Below are 13,226 nucleotides of genomic sequence, written 5' to 3'. Positions count from 1 at the left end.
TTTATTATTTGAGTCATATTGAGGGTGGAGGGACAGATTTTTTTGAACAGAGGAACCTTGAACAGGAAAGTTAGCCTCACCTAAAAGTCCTCCTCCAGGGTAGTTCTGGAGGACAATTACTGCTCTCACAGCATTTCACATTCTTCTGTTTCTGGAGCCACATATATTCTAAAAAATCTTAGGGTTCCCCTCCTCCATGGTTCTAAAAGTTCTTAGCCATCTACCCCTCTACCCATCATGATTCTTATGAATCATGAAGCAGCAATGGAGACTCCAAGGAAGGGACAGGGGGCCAGTGGTAGCCTGGTTATTGGTGGCAGAGGGAGAAAGAAGATGTGCCATTTTTGAGCTTCTACCATCTGGCAGGTAAGTACTAGGACATCCATTATACAGATAAGGAAACTTTTCCTAGTCACAGCTAGTAAGTGAGGGAGCTGCGATTTGGCCCTAAATTGTTGTTTTCAAAGCCTGCACTACTTTGCTTTTAGATAGAGGGCTGCTAGCCTTTAAAGAAGACAGAACTTTATCTTATTCACTTCCCAACTGTTCCACAACTGCATTTGTAATATCAGTGGCATCTGACACAGAAAGAGTTCAGTAAATGCTGGCTGGGTTGAATTTGCAGTAGACACAGGTGTTAATCTGAGTGCTGTCTGGGAGACGCTCATATGGGATGGAAACTAGAATTGAATTGGCTATGCTTCTGTAATGTTCTCCCTTTAATTCAATGGTTTGGGACCTCAAATCCCTCTGCAAGCTGGGCCAGCTCTACAAATTATGTAATTAAACTCCTCTTTGGCCTGGCACCATGGGATTAGTCCAGAGGAGATGCTGTAGGATATCTGGGTCACACTTTTTTAGCTGAAAGATTCTTGTCACCCAAAGCAGACTTATTGTCCTTTCTGCCTGGATGAAAGACAAGGCAGGGGCTGTAATAGAGACTCATTCCTCTGAGAATGCCTGTCCCAATAGAAAATTGTCTACATGCCTTTTAACTGAAATAAACCTAGAATAATTGGGGGTTGGCATTTAACATTGGGCTCAACATAGTTTTGCCTCATTTGTTTACTCTCCTCATGCCCAGCCCACACTTTCTTTCCAGGTTTCCCCTCTTCCTCCTTCCTCTCAGCCCCACATAGATGTTTAGATTTATTGGATTCTGAGAGTCAGCCTCCACAAAAATAGAATGGATGCCATTTAGTTTGGAAAAAGCGAATGCTTTTCCATTCAGGGCTTTAATAAATATCAATAGAAAGGCTTAAGTAATTAACTGAGTGTGACTGTTTCCCCTTCTCTATCCATCACTGATTGGGAAGCTTTTAATCTCTGTGATTTCACAGGGGCATCTTTATTCCCAGGGAGGCAGGGTGAAGGAGGGCACTTTACTGAAGTATGGTCATTAAGTGGGTGAGCCCAGGAGATTGAGGATCAACACAGGTAAGTGTCTGTATTCAGGAGCACTGATGGGCCTGTCTGCTGAGCTTACCCTTTATTCATCCATTAAGCATTTTTTGGTGCTATTTGTAACTATGTTTCATCCACGATATCTGTTACAGGTAGAGATGCTGGAGGGTTATTTATTTTGTTCCCATTTTTTCTTAAATCTCTTAAGAACTCTTTCAAGCCTCCATAAATCACCTATTTATATATCTATCTTCTTCCTCCCCGTCCTTATTTCCCGACATCTCGGGGCTCACGGGAATTTCCTTGGCCTCCTGTTTGGCCCACCAATTGTTGGACTGTACCCCGCAGGCCTGCAAGCCTTGTAGTTGCCTAGTTTCAAGGCCAGAGAAAGAGCCCGGTGACAGTGACAGAGACATCAATGATTTATTGGACAGGGGGCTCTTACATGTCCAAAACAAAGCGTCCTGGAGTGACACTCCACCCCACTGGGCAGGTGGGCAGTGCGGTGGGGGGAGGTCATGGCAGCAATCTTTAATATAAATTGCCCATTTACACATCAGCTTGATTTCCTTTCACTGTGGACATGGAGTGAAGGACCACAGTGACCAGGTAGGTTCTGGGATGGAGTAATAGACAGTGCATAGAAAAGGAGCCCCTGGCCAAACAGCCTTTGACACAACAGTTCTGGATTGTCACAATGACTACTGGGCCAACTCAACTCTAAATCATCACAAGCATCGACTCTCAGAAATTCAAAAAGAACAAAGCCCACCAACATTGACCCACAGCACTTCCTGGCCCTTTGCAACAGGCAGCCACTTGTCTTTCCTGACTTTATAATTTCTGTTCATTCAACTGATTTGGTATATATGATGGCAAACATGCCCATTTTACTTTATTATTATGTAAACATAATCTTAGTGAAGTTGAACTATTTTAGAAAAATAGTTCATCTGTCGATTCCACATTTGATGAATTCATCCAGTATTTATTGAGTGTGCCACATGAGCTGGGTACTGTGTGGTTCTGGGGAGAGAGTGGAAAATAAGAGAGATAGTTCCTGTCCTCCTGGAGTTGACCTCTTGCATGAAATCAGCCATTAAACGAGTAAACACACAAGGCCTCTGGGCTACAACCTGAAATGAGCAGGAGTTAGCCAGGTGAAGAGGAAGGGGAAAGCCTTCAAGGTAGAAGGCACCACAATGCAAAGGCCCCAGGAGGCCTGAGCCTCACACTACTTTGGGTCCTGGAAGGATGCCAGGTGACTGAAGCATGGTGAACCGGGGCAGGGGCGGGGGGGGGGGGGGGTGAGTGGCCCTGCATGGGGCTTGTGAGGCAGCAGGAGAGACCGGAGGCTCTTGTTGGCCGTGTTAAGTAATAATTAACCATGTAAGTTTCCGACTTCTTGCCTCCGTTCTCTTTTCACTTCTCACATTTCTATTGTTGTCTTTTAGCTCCTTCTTCCTTCTCAAAGTGCTGTTTGAGAGTTAACAGGAGGACTTAGATCTGAGGTACCAAGGAGTTTAAAGGCTGCAGCAACAAATTTACTAAGGAAATATATTTTAAAATGTATTACCAGTAAATAAACACAAACCTTGAGATGTTCCAGATACAGCATCAATACATTGTATTTAACAGTGGAAGTTCACAGACAGTGTAGGAAGGCAGAGGAGAACTAGCATGGGATGGGGAATCTACAGGGCCAGGATCCTTTCTCTCGAACTTACCTGTAACTCTCCTACAACCTTGGGAAAATCAGTTGGTTTCTCTGACTCAGTTTCCACTGACAGAAAGCAAAGAGATTGGATGATAATCATCTCTCAGTGGCCTTTCCAGCTTGGAATTCTATCCCTCTTAATGTTTGATAGACGGTAATAGAACTAATAAAACTTTCCAAATAGTTACTGAGGCAGTTTACATGTATTAGCTCAATTATAATTACCCTAGGAAGTAGGTGTTATTACCTCCCTTTTACAGATGAGAATGTTAAGCCTTAATAAGGTTAAGTAACCTGGCCAGCTAGTAAGTGGTGGGGAGTTGAGTTGAGAGGCTGAGTTGAAGGGGGGCTGCCTGGACCCACAGCTCACGCTCTTTGCATGATAATACCTGAGAGTGACGCTGAAGCATAGCAAAGTGTAGATGGGTATAAGTAATTAGGCAACAAGCATTCTCTAATTCCACAGTGTCCCATGGAGTGAAGATAGCCATGTGATAACTTAGACATAGTCAATTTACACAGGTCTTGGAAAAAGCTGTAAAGTAGACAGGGCTGCCCTGAGCTCTGTTTTGCATTCCAAAGAATTTATGTTACCTTCAGCATTCCCCTTAGGGAAGAAATCCTCTGATCAACGAATCACACTGATGCCTATGGGGAGGAGTAACACATTCCATCACTGAGTACCTGATAAGCATGTAATGAATGAATGATTCATCATTACTCGTATCACATGTAAAGTCATATCCAAAATACAAATTTGAATGTTATGTTTGTTCAGCTGCTTAAATTAAGGTTCACTTAATTAATATATAAGTGTACCAAAGAGTGTGAGCATTAATAGAATATTAAAATAATTTTCACTGAAGGCAAAAGGTGTACTATTTAGTGGGTTATAGAATCATCAAGCTCTGGCTGAAAAGAATTGCAGCAATCATCCAGGTTAGTGCTATTCAATAGCAAAATATAACGTGAAGCACATATATAATTTAAAATCTTCTAGTAGCTCTATTAAAAAAGTAAAAGGCGATAGGTGAAACCAATTTTAATACTATATTTTATTTAACTCAATATATCAAAAATTTTCATTTCAACGTGTAATCACTATAAAAATTATTAGCGAGATATTTTACATTTTTTTCATGCTAGGTCTTTGAAATTCAATATGTGTATTACACACATTGACTGTCTACATTTCAAGAGCTTAATGGGCACATGTGGCTTGTGGCTACCACATTGGACAGTGCAGATTTAGCTCAAATTCCTTTATTGGTATTTTAAGCGGAATGAGAATTTAAGGGACCTGCCCAAGGTCATCCAACCTATAAATGGCAGCCAGAAACTTTGAATCTAGTTTCTCTCACCCCAAGAATATACTTATTCTGTAACACCTCACTGGCTTTTATAAAGCAATTATGCTAACAAATTATATTGTTTTTTGGCTGTAGTTTTTGAAATATTAAGTTTCCTTAAGACTAGGATATCAATTGTTATTTGTAAACCTTAGTTTTACAAAGCAATTGTACAAAAATTATTAAAATTACACAGGCTATAAGTGGTAAATATTAATTCTCAGGTTCAAAACATTATATTAATTCTGTTTTAAAAACAAGCCGCCAAAACAGTTTAAGTTCTAGATCTAAGGGGCCAATTTTAAAGTTGAGTAGTTTAATTTACTTTGTATAACGTAAGAGCTATCCCTTTATTTTGAGGTTCAAAGCGAATATTTTACAATTGCAAGTGTCTCAGGATAAGTCTTAAACATATTATGAAATGATAGCCAGTTAAATAATTTTATTTGATCCTCAGAATTATCACCAACCAGCCCTTTTGAATTTATCGTCTCTCCGACAAGTTGCAGAAGGCACCAGTATTTCTGAAATGTGGCAAAATGACTTACGACCGTTGCTGATTGAGCGATATCCCGGATCCCCTGGAAGCTATGCTGCTCGCCAGGTGAGAAAACAGCACACAAACCTGAAGGCTGTGGAACACTTTGCTTTCACATGAGAGATAACATTATGCCTGAAGTGCTGAGTTGTCTGATACTCAGATCTGTCATCTCATCTTTTTCACTAAAATAAGCACCCAGAAAACCAAACAACTGAGAGCAAATATCTGTTCTGAATTAAAAGATGCATGTTAACCGAAATCAATTTATGTGTGAAATCTCTGTCTGGGGTGCAACATCAGACAGGGTACTAAGTACTCAACTCTTGATCATTTCTATGACACAACCCCAGGTACCCAACCGAGTTTTCTTGGACCCTAAACACCCAATATCAACAGGCTTGGACATTTCTTTTTTAACCGCTCTGGGTCAAGAGTGAGTTACTGTCCTAATAAGCCTTTATTCCCCTTTGGGAAATTGTATTCTCCCAGGAGGGAGAGTCAAGATCAGTGATAAACTACTCTGTCCAGTACAATGCTTCTCAGGCTTCTGACTCTGGCCCATGGTAAACAAATATATATATTTTACATTTTATACACACAAACATAGAGTTAACTGATACAAAAGTTTCATGAAAAATACTCCTATTACCTGCAATCTACCCTGATATTAATTCTATTTTACTATTTATTATTATGATTTTTTAAAAGCTGGTCATGACCCACTAATCTGTTTTCAAGGCACACTGATTTGCACACTGCAGTTTGAAAGGCACTGCTATAGAGGGTAGATTAAGCCATAAGGTGGGCTAGACCTGAATGTCTCTCTGTCTCCTTAGTGTCAGTCCTCTTAAGCAATCTGAAACCCCAGCTCTGAATGACTATTTTTTCAAAGTAGCCCCATTTTAAGGGGCAGCTTGGGAGGGAATGGGGTGAGGCTGGCCTCTCATAGCCTCCTCTGAGAGTAGCCCACCTGCCCTAACACTTCAGGCAAACACCTTGGCACTCCGCTGCTGTGACAGAGTGACACCTGCAAGGCCTGGCAGCACAGCTGGTGGGCTCTTCCTTTCTATCCAGTATTTGGCTTCTGCTTTTCAAGTTGAGCCCAGATGGCATTGTCTGTTGCCCCGTTAGCCTCTTGTCTTCTATCCAAACAGCTCTTGCTTCCCCTAAGGACTTAGGTGGCAGAGACCCAAAGAGCACCTTAGTTCTTTCCAAGCTCTAGGCAGAGTGAGGAATAATGCTGATGATGGCTGATGTTCATCTGGCACTTTTTTCAGGTCAGCCACTTTACAGAGGTCTTTGCATGGATCCTCTCATTCCATCCACACAATAATTGTGGGTACAATTGCTCTCCCAGTGCTACAGATTTAAAAAGACCTGAGGGGGCTGCTGTGGTGGCGCAGTGGTTAGGAATCCACCCGCCAATGCAGGAGACATGGGTTCAAGCCCTGGTCTGGGAAGATCCCACATGCCACAGAGCAAATAAGCCCATGCGCCACAACTACTGAGCCTGAGCTCTAGAGCCCGCGAGCCACAACTGCTGAAGCCCGTGCGCCTAGAGCCCGTGCTCCACAACAAGAGAAGCCACGACAATAAGGCTGCGCACCACAACGAAGAGTAGCCCCTGCTCGCCACAAATAGAGAAAAACCTACGTGCAGCAACGAAGACCCAATGCAGCCAAAAATAAATAAAATTAAATAAATTAAAAAAAAAAAAAGACCTGAGGCTTAAGTATGCAAGTTAACTCGCTCAAGGTTGTACACATAGCAGTGATGAGGCCAGAACCAGGACTGGTATCTGCTTGACCTCTCCATCCAATCCCTGGAGAGTGGTAGCAGGGAGAGACCAGCTCTGTGGTGTGTGCTTACAAATGTGTCCAGCTCTGTATCTTCTCAGGCCCGGGTCGGAGAGTGAGGTGCATACCACTCATTTCAGTGACCTCCCCTGGGCCTCGTCTCCCAAGCATTTTCTAAAAGAAGTTCACAGCACTTACTGGGTCTTCCCCAAATCCTCACTTCCTCATTAGAAAAAATCTAGGTCTGTAGCACTCACTTATCTCCACTTTTTTCATTTCCCCATACCATTTGCTCAGAAGGCCAAGTATATACCGAGAAATGTATGTGCATACTTCAGACCTGAGGTTCCTTGCCTGTGACCTCTAGAAAGCCATAAAGACAACAAATATTGCTATTTGATCTTTAACTTCAACAAAATAGATTTCACAAATAATACACATAGGTTCTGTCATGGTTTTAAAAATTCGTATTCATTTAAAAGTGTTACAGAATCCATAATAACATCTTCCATGTCATGTGGGGTGGAGGCAAGTGAGAAATTTATTGACGGTGCTTTGGAATGTGCTGGGAATAGCTGCTGGGCTACCTGCACATGGGCTGGCTGACAAAGTAGTAGTTCTAACAGGATGGTTAGAAATCTCACTTAAGAGATTTGATTTTATAATTTTGGGGAAAGAAAATTACCATGAGTTTTAGGAAAGCTGTCCCCTAAGCTGTGGAAGATAAATGGTTCCCTCTTTTGAAGATGAGGTAGACGACCCTGAGTTATTATGAGGGAACTACACTTAATGGCTTTAATTTGACTAGGATTAGTACCTTTTATTCTGAACTACATTTTGACAAGAATGGTGGAAAATTATTTTTTTCTCCTAAGGCATTTCTGAGCACTAGATCAGATGTTTTATAATTCATAGAGTTTCAGGGTTATAATTAAAGAAGACTCTAAAATCTAAAAAAAGTGTGGACTTGATATAAAACTGGTTAGTGATTTAACTTTTATCAGTTATCAATAAAGATGTGCATTGCTATGAATCCCCTTTCAGAAGATAATATGGGAACAATATCCCATAGTCTGCATTTTTATTGTCTCTGATCAATGGGCCTAAAGCTGCCTGTTGGATTTTTAGAATATTTTTATTAGAGAAGATACTTTATTTGTAAATTTAATACTTTGACAGTATTAAATTTTAGAGGATTTCAGTGATTTCTAGCTGAGAGAGGAATAAAAAATAAATTTAAAAAATCAGGGTGGTAAAGTCTCACTAAGGAGCAAGCCAGAAACTTTGTCTAAAAGAGGCAAGCTAGAAACTTGGTGGTTAAAATCCCCTGTGTATGTCCAGTGCATCTGAGTAGCTAAAGCTAGGCTTCTTCATTGAAAGGTATGTGTATCCCTGAATGGAGGGCTCTGGGTGGAGGGCCTTCAGCTTGGAGCCTGAGAGACTAATATATGGTCCACCCAAAAGGGAGGAGGACCCTGAAGTCCCCAGTGGCAGGGTTCAGCATGCAGACAATGGTCTGTTTGCAGACTTATTGGAAATATCGCAGGATCTGCTTCCTCCAAACAAATCTGGTCTACTAATGACAGTGTTTCTCAGAACTTGGAAATGAGAATGTAAGTTTAATTAATTTGACCCAGGATCATTCACCAGTGTTAACCTAAAATCCCCTGGGGCCTTCCTCCCCAGGAAGTAGAATGCCATGTTTACTTTTATCTTTCTTTCTCTTCCTCTCTGTCTCTCCACTCCCACTCTTGGCCTGTCTCTGTCTCTCTCTCCTTGTCTCCCCCTCTATTTTCATATCCTTTTCTTTGTCTCTCTTTTCAATCTCCATCTCTCTCTGTCTCAATCTATCCATCGCTCTTTGTCTCTTTTCTTTGTCTCTCTTTGTCTTTGTCTCTCTTTTCAATCTCCATCTCTCTCTGTCTCAATCTATCCATCGCTCTTTGTCTCTTTTCTCCCTTCTCTATTTAAAAAGATAGATGTCTAGAAATCCAAAATACAGTCTGTACTCTAAATTGCATTTTAGCATGCCTGGTAGGCAGAGGCTTTTGCTACCTGTGGTTAGAGAAGCACAGCTGCTTTAGATGCCCTCTCATAGCCAAGCACTCCCTGTTCAGGGGCACTCTAGTGAGAAGAGCAGTAGCTTCTGGAACCTACTCTAGAGAATTATAGTGGGAACTTGCAGACTAAGTCTGCAAGCCAAAAGCTCAACTGTAAGGGATATTGGTGACCTAATTAGATTATGCAGCCAATTTGATTGTTTATAAAGAAATTAGTTGCTAAGATAAATAAAAATATTTATACTGAATAAAAAATGTTAGTTCAGGCAGAACTCTTTTTGGGGCATTTGCTGATGCTTTTGTGGATTTTAGTGTCAACACAGATATCAGAAATTATGGCCAAAACCTGTTCACTGGATGAGGAATGAGTTTGTGTGTGAGACTTCAGCTGAGCAAAGCTAACAGATACATCTTTTAAAATCCCAATTCATTTTGTAAGCATGTAGGCAGCTATTGGTATTGAACACATTTTATGGAGCAGCTCATCATCTGGATACCAGATGTTCTGGCGGATGTGCTTTTTATTTTTTTTAAGATTGACCCCTTTTATGGAAAAATTTCTTTTCACCAAAGTCTGAGGATAACTTATTTTCAAATTCTCTGGAAAACTTGTCTTAGATGCAGTGATTTCTCTCTAGTCAAACTATTAATGTTCCATATCGTATAATTTTATATAATCTCATTGAGAATAACTTATTTGTTATAATCAACCCATATTTACCGATAGCCTACTGTGTACAAAGCTCAGTGCTAAGAATTGTGGAGAATAACAAATGAGGTATGAGTGATAATTTCAAAAAGGTTATAAAGTTTTAAAAATTATTTTTATATGAAAAGACAATCTGTAAATGTGTAATAGAAAAGGTAAGGTACTGTGTATACATGCTCTTTAGGCCAAAGTCCACCTCCTGACAGAGAGCAAGGAGTGAATATCTGGGAAACTGTTTGTTTATTTGGCTTTTGCAGGGCTGACTGTAGAAGCACTGTCCTCCCTCTGGCTTAGTTTTCCTTTTCCTGGAAGCTTCCTGCCCCAGTTGTTCCAAGGCCCTTGCCTACGTGTCATGTCACATTAGTCAGGGCAGGTCACACAAGACTTGGCTAGGCTAGAAAGTCGTGTGTGGAAGGGAATCTCCCATTCTTTTCCAGTCATTATAAGTTATTTGTTTATCACCTCAAGGTCCATCCCCACTGGATGTTCATTGTGGAACAAACTGCCAGATGTGTTGATGGTTAGTTTGTTGTGTGACTTAAAAATAATTTTTTAAGGCAACTTACAAAAATCTGTATAATATTTCAAAATGAAATAAATGGAACATAGTGAGGAAAATAAAGCAAAGGGAAAATAAAGATAGGAAAGGGCAAATGGAACAGCAATGAACTCACCTGTAGCTTTTCACACCACAAACTCTAGATTCTTTTTATTTTTTAATAAATTTATTTATTTTATTTATTTTTGACTGCATTGGGTCTTTTTTGTTGTGTGCGGGCTTTCTCTAGTTGTGGCGAGCGGGGCCTACTCTTCACTGCGGTGCGCGGGCTTCTCATTGCGGTGGCTTCTCTTGTTGTGGAGCACGGGCTCTAGGTGCGCAGGCTTCAGTAGTTGTGGCACATAGGCTCAGTAGTTGTGGCTCATGGGCTCAGCTGATCCGTAGCATGTGGGATCTTCCCGGACCAGGGCTTGAACCCGTGTCCCCTGCATTGGCAGGCGGATTCTTAGCCACTGTGCCACCAGGGTAGCCCTAGATTCTTTAAGAAGACACCTCCAGTCCCTGAAGTGGTGTTTCTTTTCCATCTGCTGTTTTTCCCTGTCAGTCACCATGTTGCTCACAAAGCCCAAGATGACCAGGAGAGATGGGAAAATAGATTCTTCCTTATTTTCACCAGCGTTTGCAGTGGGTCTAGACCTGCCTTGAATGCAAAGGGAAAACTGCTTGATATGTCATTATGGTTCAGAGTTGCTTATTGATTCTTAGAGCGGGCAGAACCTCAAATATCCCCCAACCATCCCCTTGTAACGGGACTCTCTGTGAATTATCCTTAACAGGTGAGCATTAGTATTTTTTGTTAGTGTTTGTTACATTATGAAATATTTGCTGACTGGGGGCACATACTAAGTGCTTCGGACAAAAAGAGCTGCCATGTGCAGTTCTCACCCTCAAAGAGCTTAGAGTAGAAGTTATGACCTGTACGACCCACCTAGTATATCTAATTTCTCAAACCTGTCTTGTTATCCTCCTAGAAATATTAAAAGTGGGCTTTAATATATACTGAACTGAAGCTCCCTCTCCTGATGTGCAGAGATGTCCATGACACACTGTTAAGTGAGAGGGGCAAGGAGCAGAGCAAATATAGAGTAGGATTCTATTCTTATAAGAATATACATCCCTCGGCCAAATATACGTGTTTGAGTGCTAGTACATGTTTGTATAAACAAGGAGAAAGGTGTGGCAAGATATACAGCAGACTCTTAACATTGGTAATATTAACAGTTGGTTGAGTTGGATTGGCAGGGGGAGGTTAAGGGAGAGGGAGGTGATTAGCTTTTCCTTTAAACATCCTTGCTTCATATAATAAGCATGGATTGCATTTTTTAACTTGAAAGGCATTACATAAAATTTAACTGTCTAGAGCTGAAATTTTGTTTTTTGTTTTGATCAGCACATCATGCAGAGAATTCAGAGACTTCAAGCTGACTGGGTCTTGGAAGTGGATACCTTCTTGAGTCAGACACCCTATGGGTACCGGTCTTTCTCAAATATTATCAGCACCCTCAATCCCACTGCTAAACGACACTTGGTCCTCGCCTGTCACTATGACTCCAAGTATTTTCCTCATTGGGACAACAGAGTGTTTGTGGGAGCCACTGATTCAGCTGTGCCATGTGCGATGATACTGGAACTTGCCCGGGCCGTAGACAAGCAACTCCTTTCGTTGAAGGTATCTGTTTCCCTCTTGTAGATTCCTGAGATAAAACATGTTAGCAGTAATTCAGAGTGAATTCTAGAATCCTTGGGTGAGTGAGAAAGCCATTTAGAAGTGTAGACTTTCTGTACATTTTGTACTAATTTGTTGCAAAATGAAATGAAGTTGAAATAATATTAATTGGAAGATTATATTATTTAAAATGTCCACCATGGGCAATAAGTACATGATAGTATATTCATTGATTGGCACTTGATTTCTTAGTTATGAATACACATCAAATTAAAAAAAATTTTTTTTTTTTTGCAAAAAATGAAGAAGGTGGAAGGTTGGTACAGGCATGTGTGGGAGAATTATGTTTATTTCTTCTTGTTTATATAGTCATGGAACATCACAGCCTTCTATACTGAGATGTGGCGGCCTTGAGTCAAGGAGGGAGTTTCTGCTAGTGGTTCTGAAGTAGACAGTGGGTAATTCAGACACATCAAGATGAAAAGCATGAAGCAGAAATGTATTATTGTTATTATCTGTGAATCTTGGCTCAATTTTATGCAGCATAGCAGAGCTTTTGTTACATTCTCAGCTCAGAATACTTCTGGGACTCTCAGATGTTATTTCAGTCTCTGTGTTCTTAAGTGTATATTGAAAAAAAGTGCTAAGCCAGATGAAGACACTTTGTTCAGATATCACTCATAACCAAGTAAACACAACAAAGCAGAAAGAAAAAACTTTGTTCGCAGGCAACAAATACCTTTTTTTCCCCTCGAAGCTTTATGAAGGGGCCAGCTTTTGATACAAGGGGGGTAAAGAAGTAAAAGATTTATCTTGTAATGGAAGTAATAGAGATATTTGGTTCTATTTTTGCTTTAGATGCTGAACTTGAAGAAAGCAAGAATTGTTTATAACCTCTCAGTATCCTTTTCACTGTTTTTTCATTTTGTTTTGTTTTCTGAACCTTCTATAATGTCTTTGTCCCATGCTCTGTCCTGCTTTTAACTAGCATCCTTTCCCAGCAATTGGGTGAGAGAGTTCAGAAGCTGATATAAAAGGTTAATTTTTCGTACTTGCATTTCTAGTGTAAGTACATGAAGTGAGGTGAAGTATGACTTAAAGACACAATCTCTGTGGTGGGCTCACAATCTCTTGGTGAGCTCCTTTACCTTTTTCCATGTAATTCACACCTGCTTTTGGTGAACAGAAATAGAAAGGACTGAATGAGTTGTTGAGTGGGGATCTCCATTAACAAAATACTCATATATTCTTTTAATTATCTTTTCTAATAGAGGTAAGCAGTGATGTGGACAATTAGAAATAAAGATTGGTTTTGAATGCAAACTTTGAGAGTATCAGTTTTATTCTTCCAGTTGTACTTTAACTAGATTTGTATTAAGGACATATTTTATGTCCTTCAGCTGTCATGGGTTGGGTAAGGGGTGG

At 40.5% G+C, this 13,226-nt stretch overlaps 1 protein-coding gene across 1 annotated transcript in view; it reads left to right on the top strand.

Moving 5' to 3' along the window:
- Window positions 1-13,226, top strand: part of QPCT (glutaminyl-peptide cyclotransferase) — a 28,049-nt gene that overhangs the window by 3,220 nt on the left and 11,603 nt on the right. The window contains exons 2-3 of the mRNA XM_029231427.1: window positions 4,928-5,074; window positions 11,526-11,804. Of these exons, the coding sequence (XP_029087260.1) occupies window positions 4,928-5,074; window positions 11,526-11,804 (426 nt within the window). The remainder of the gene's footprint in view (window positions 1-4,927; window positions 5,075-11,525; window positions 11,805-13,226) is intronic.

This window comes from Monodon monoceros, unplaced genomic scaffold (genome assembly GCF_005190385.1).
Source record: "Monodon monoceros isolate NGI ecotype Baffin Bay Population unplaced genomic scaffold, NGI_Narwhal_1 Super_Scaffold_19, whole genome shotgun sequence".
Classification (NCBI taxonomy): Eukaryota; Metazoa; Chordata; class Mammalia; order Artiodactyla; family Monodontidae; genus Monodon; species Monodon monoceros.
This window is presented reverse-complemented; position numbering and strand designations above follow the sequence as displayed.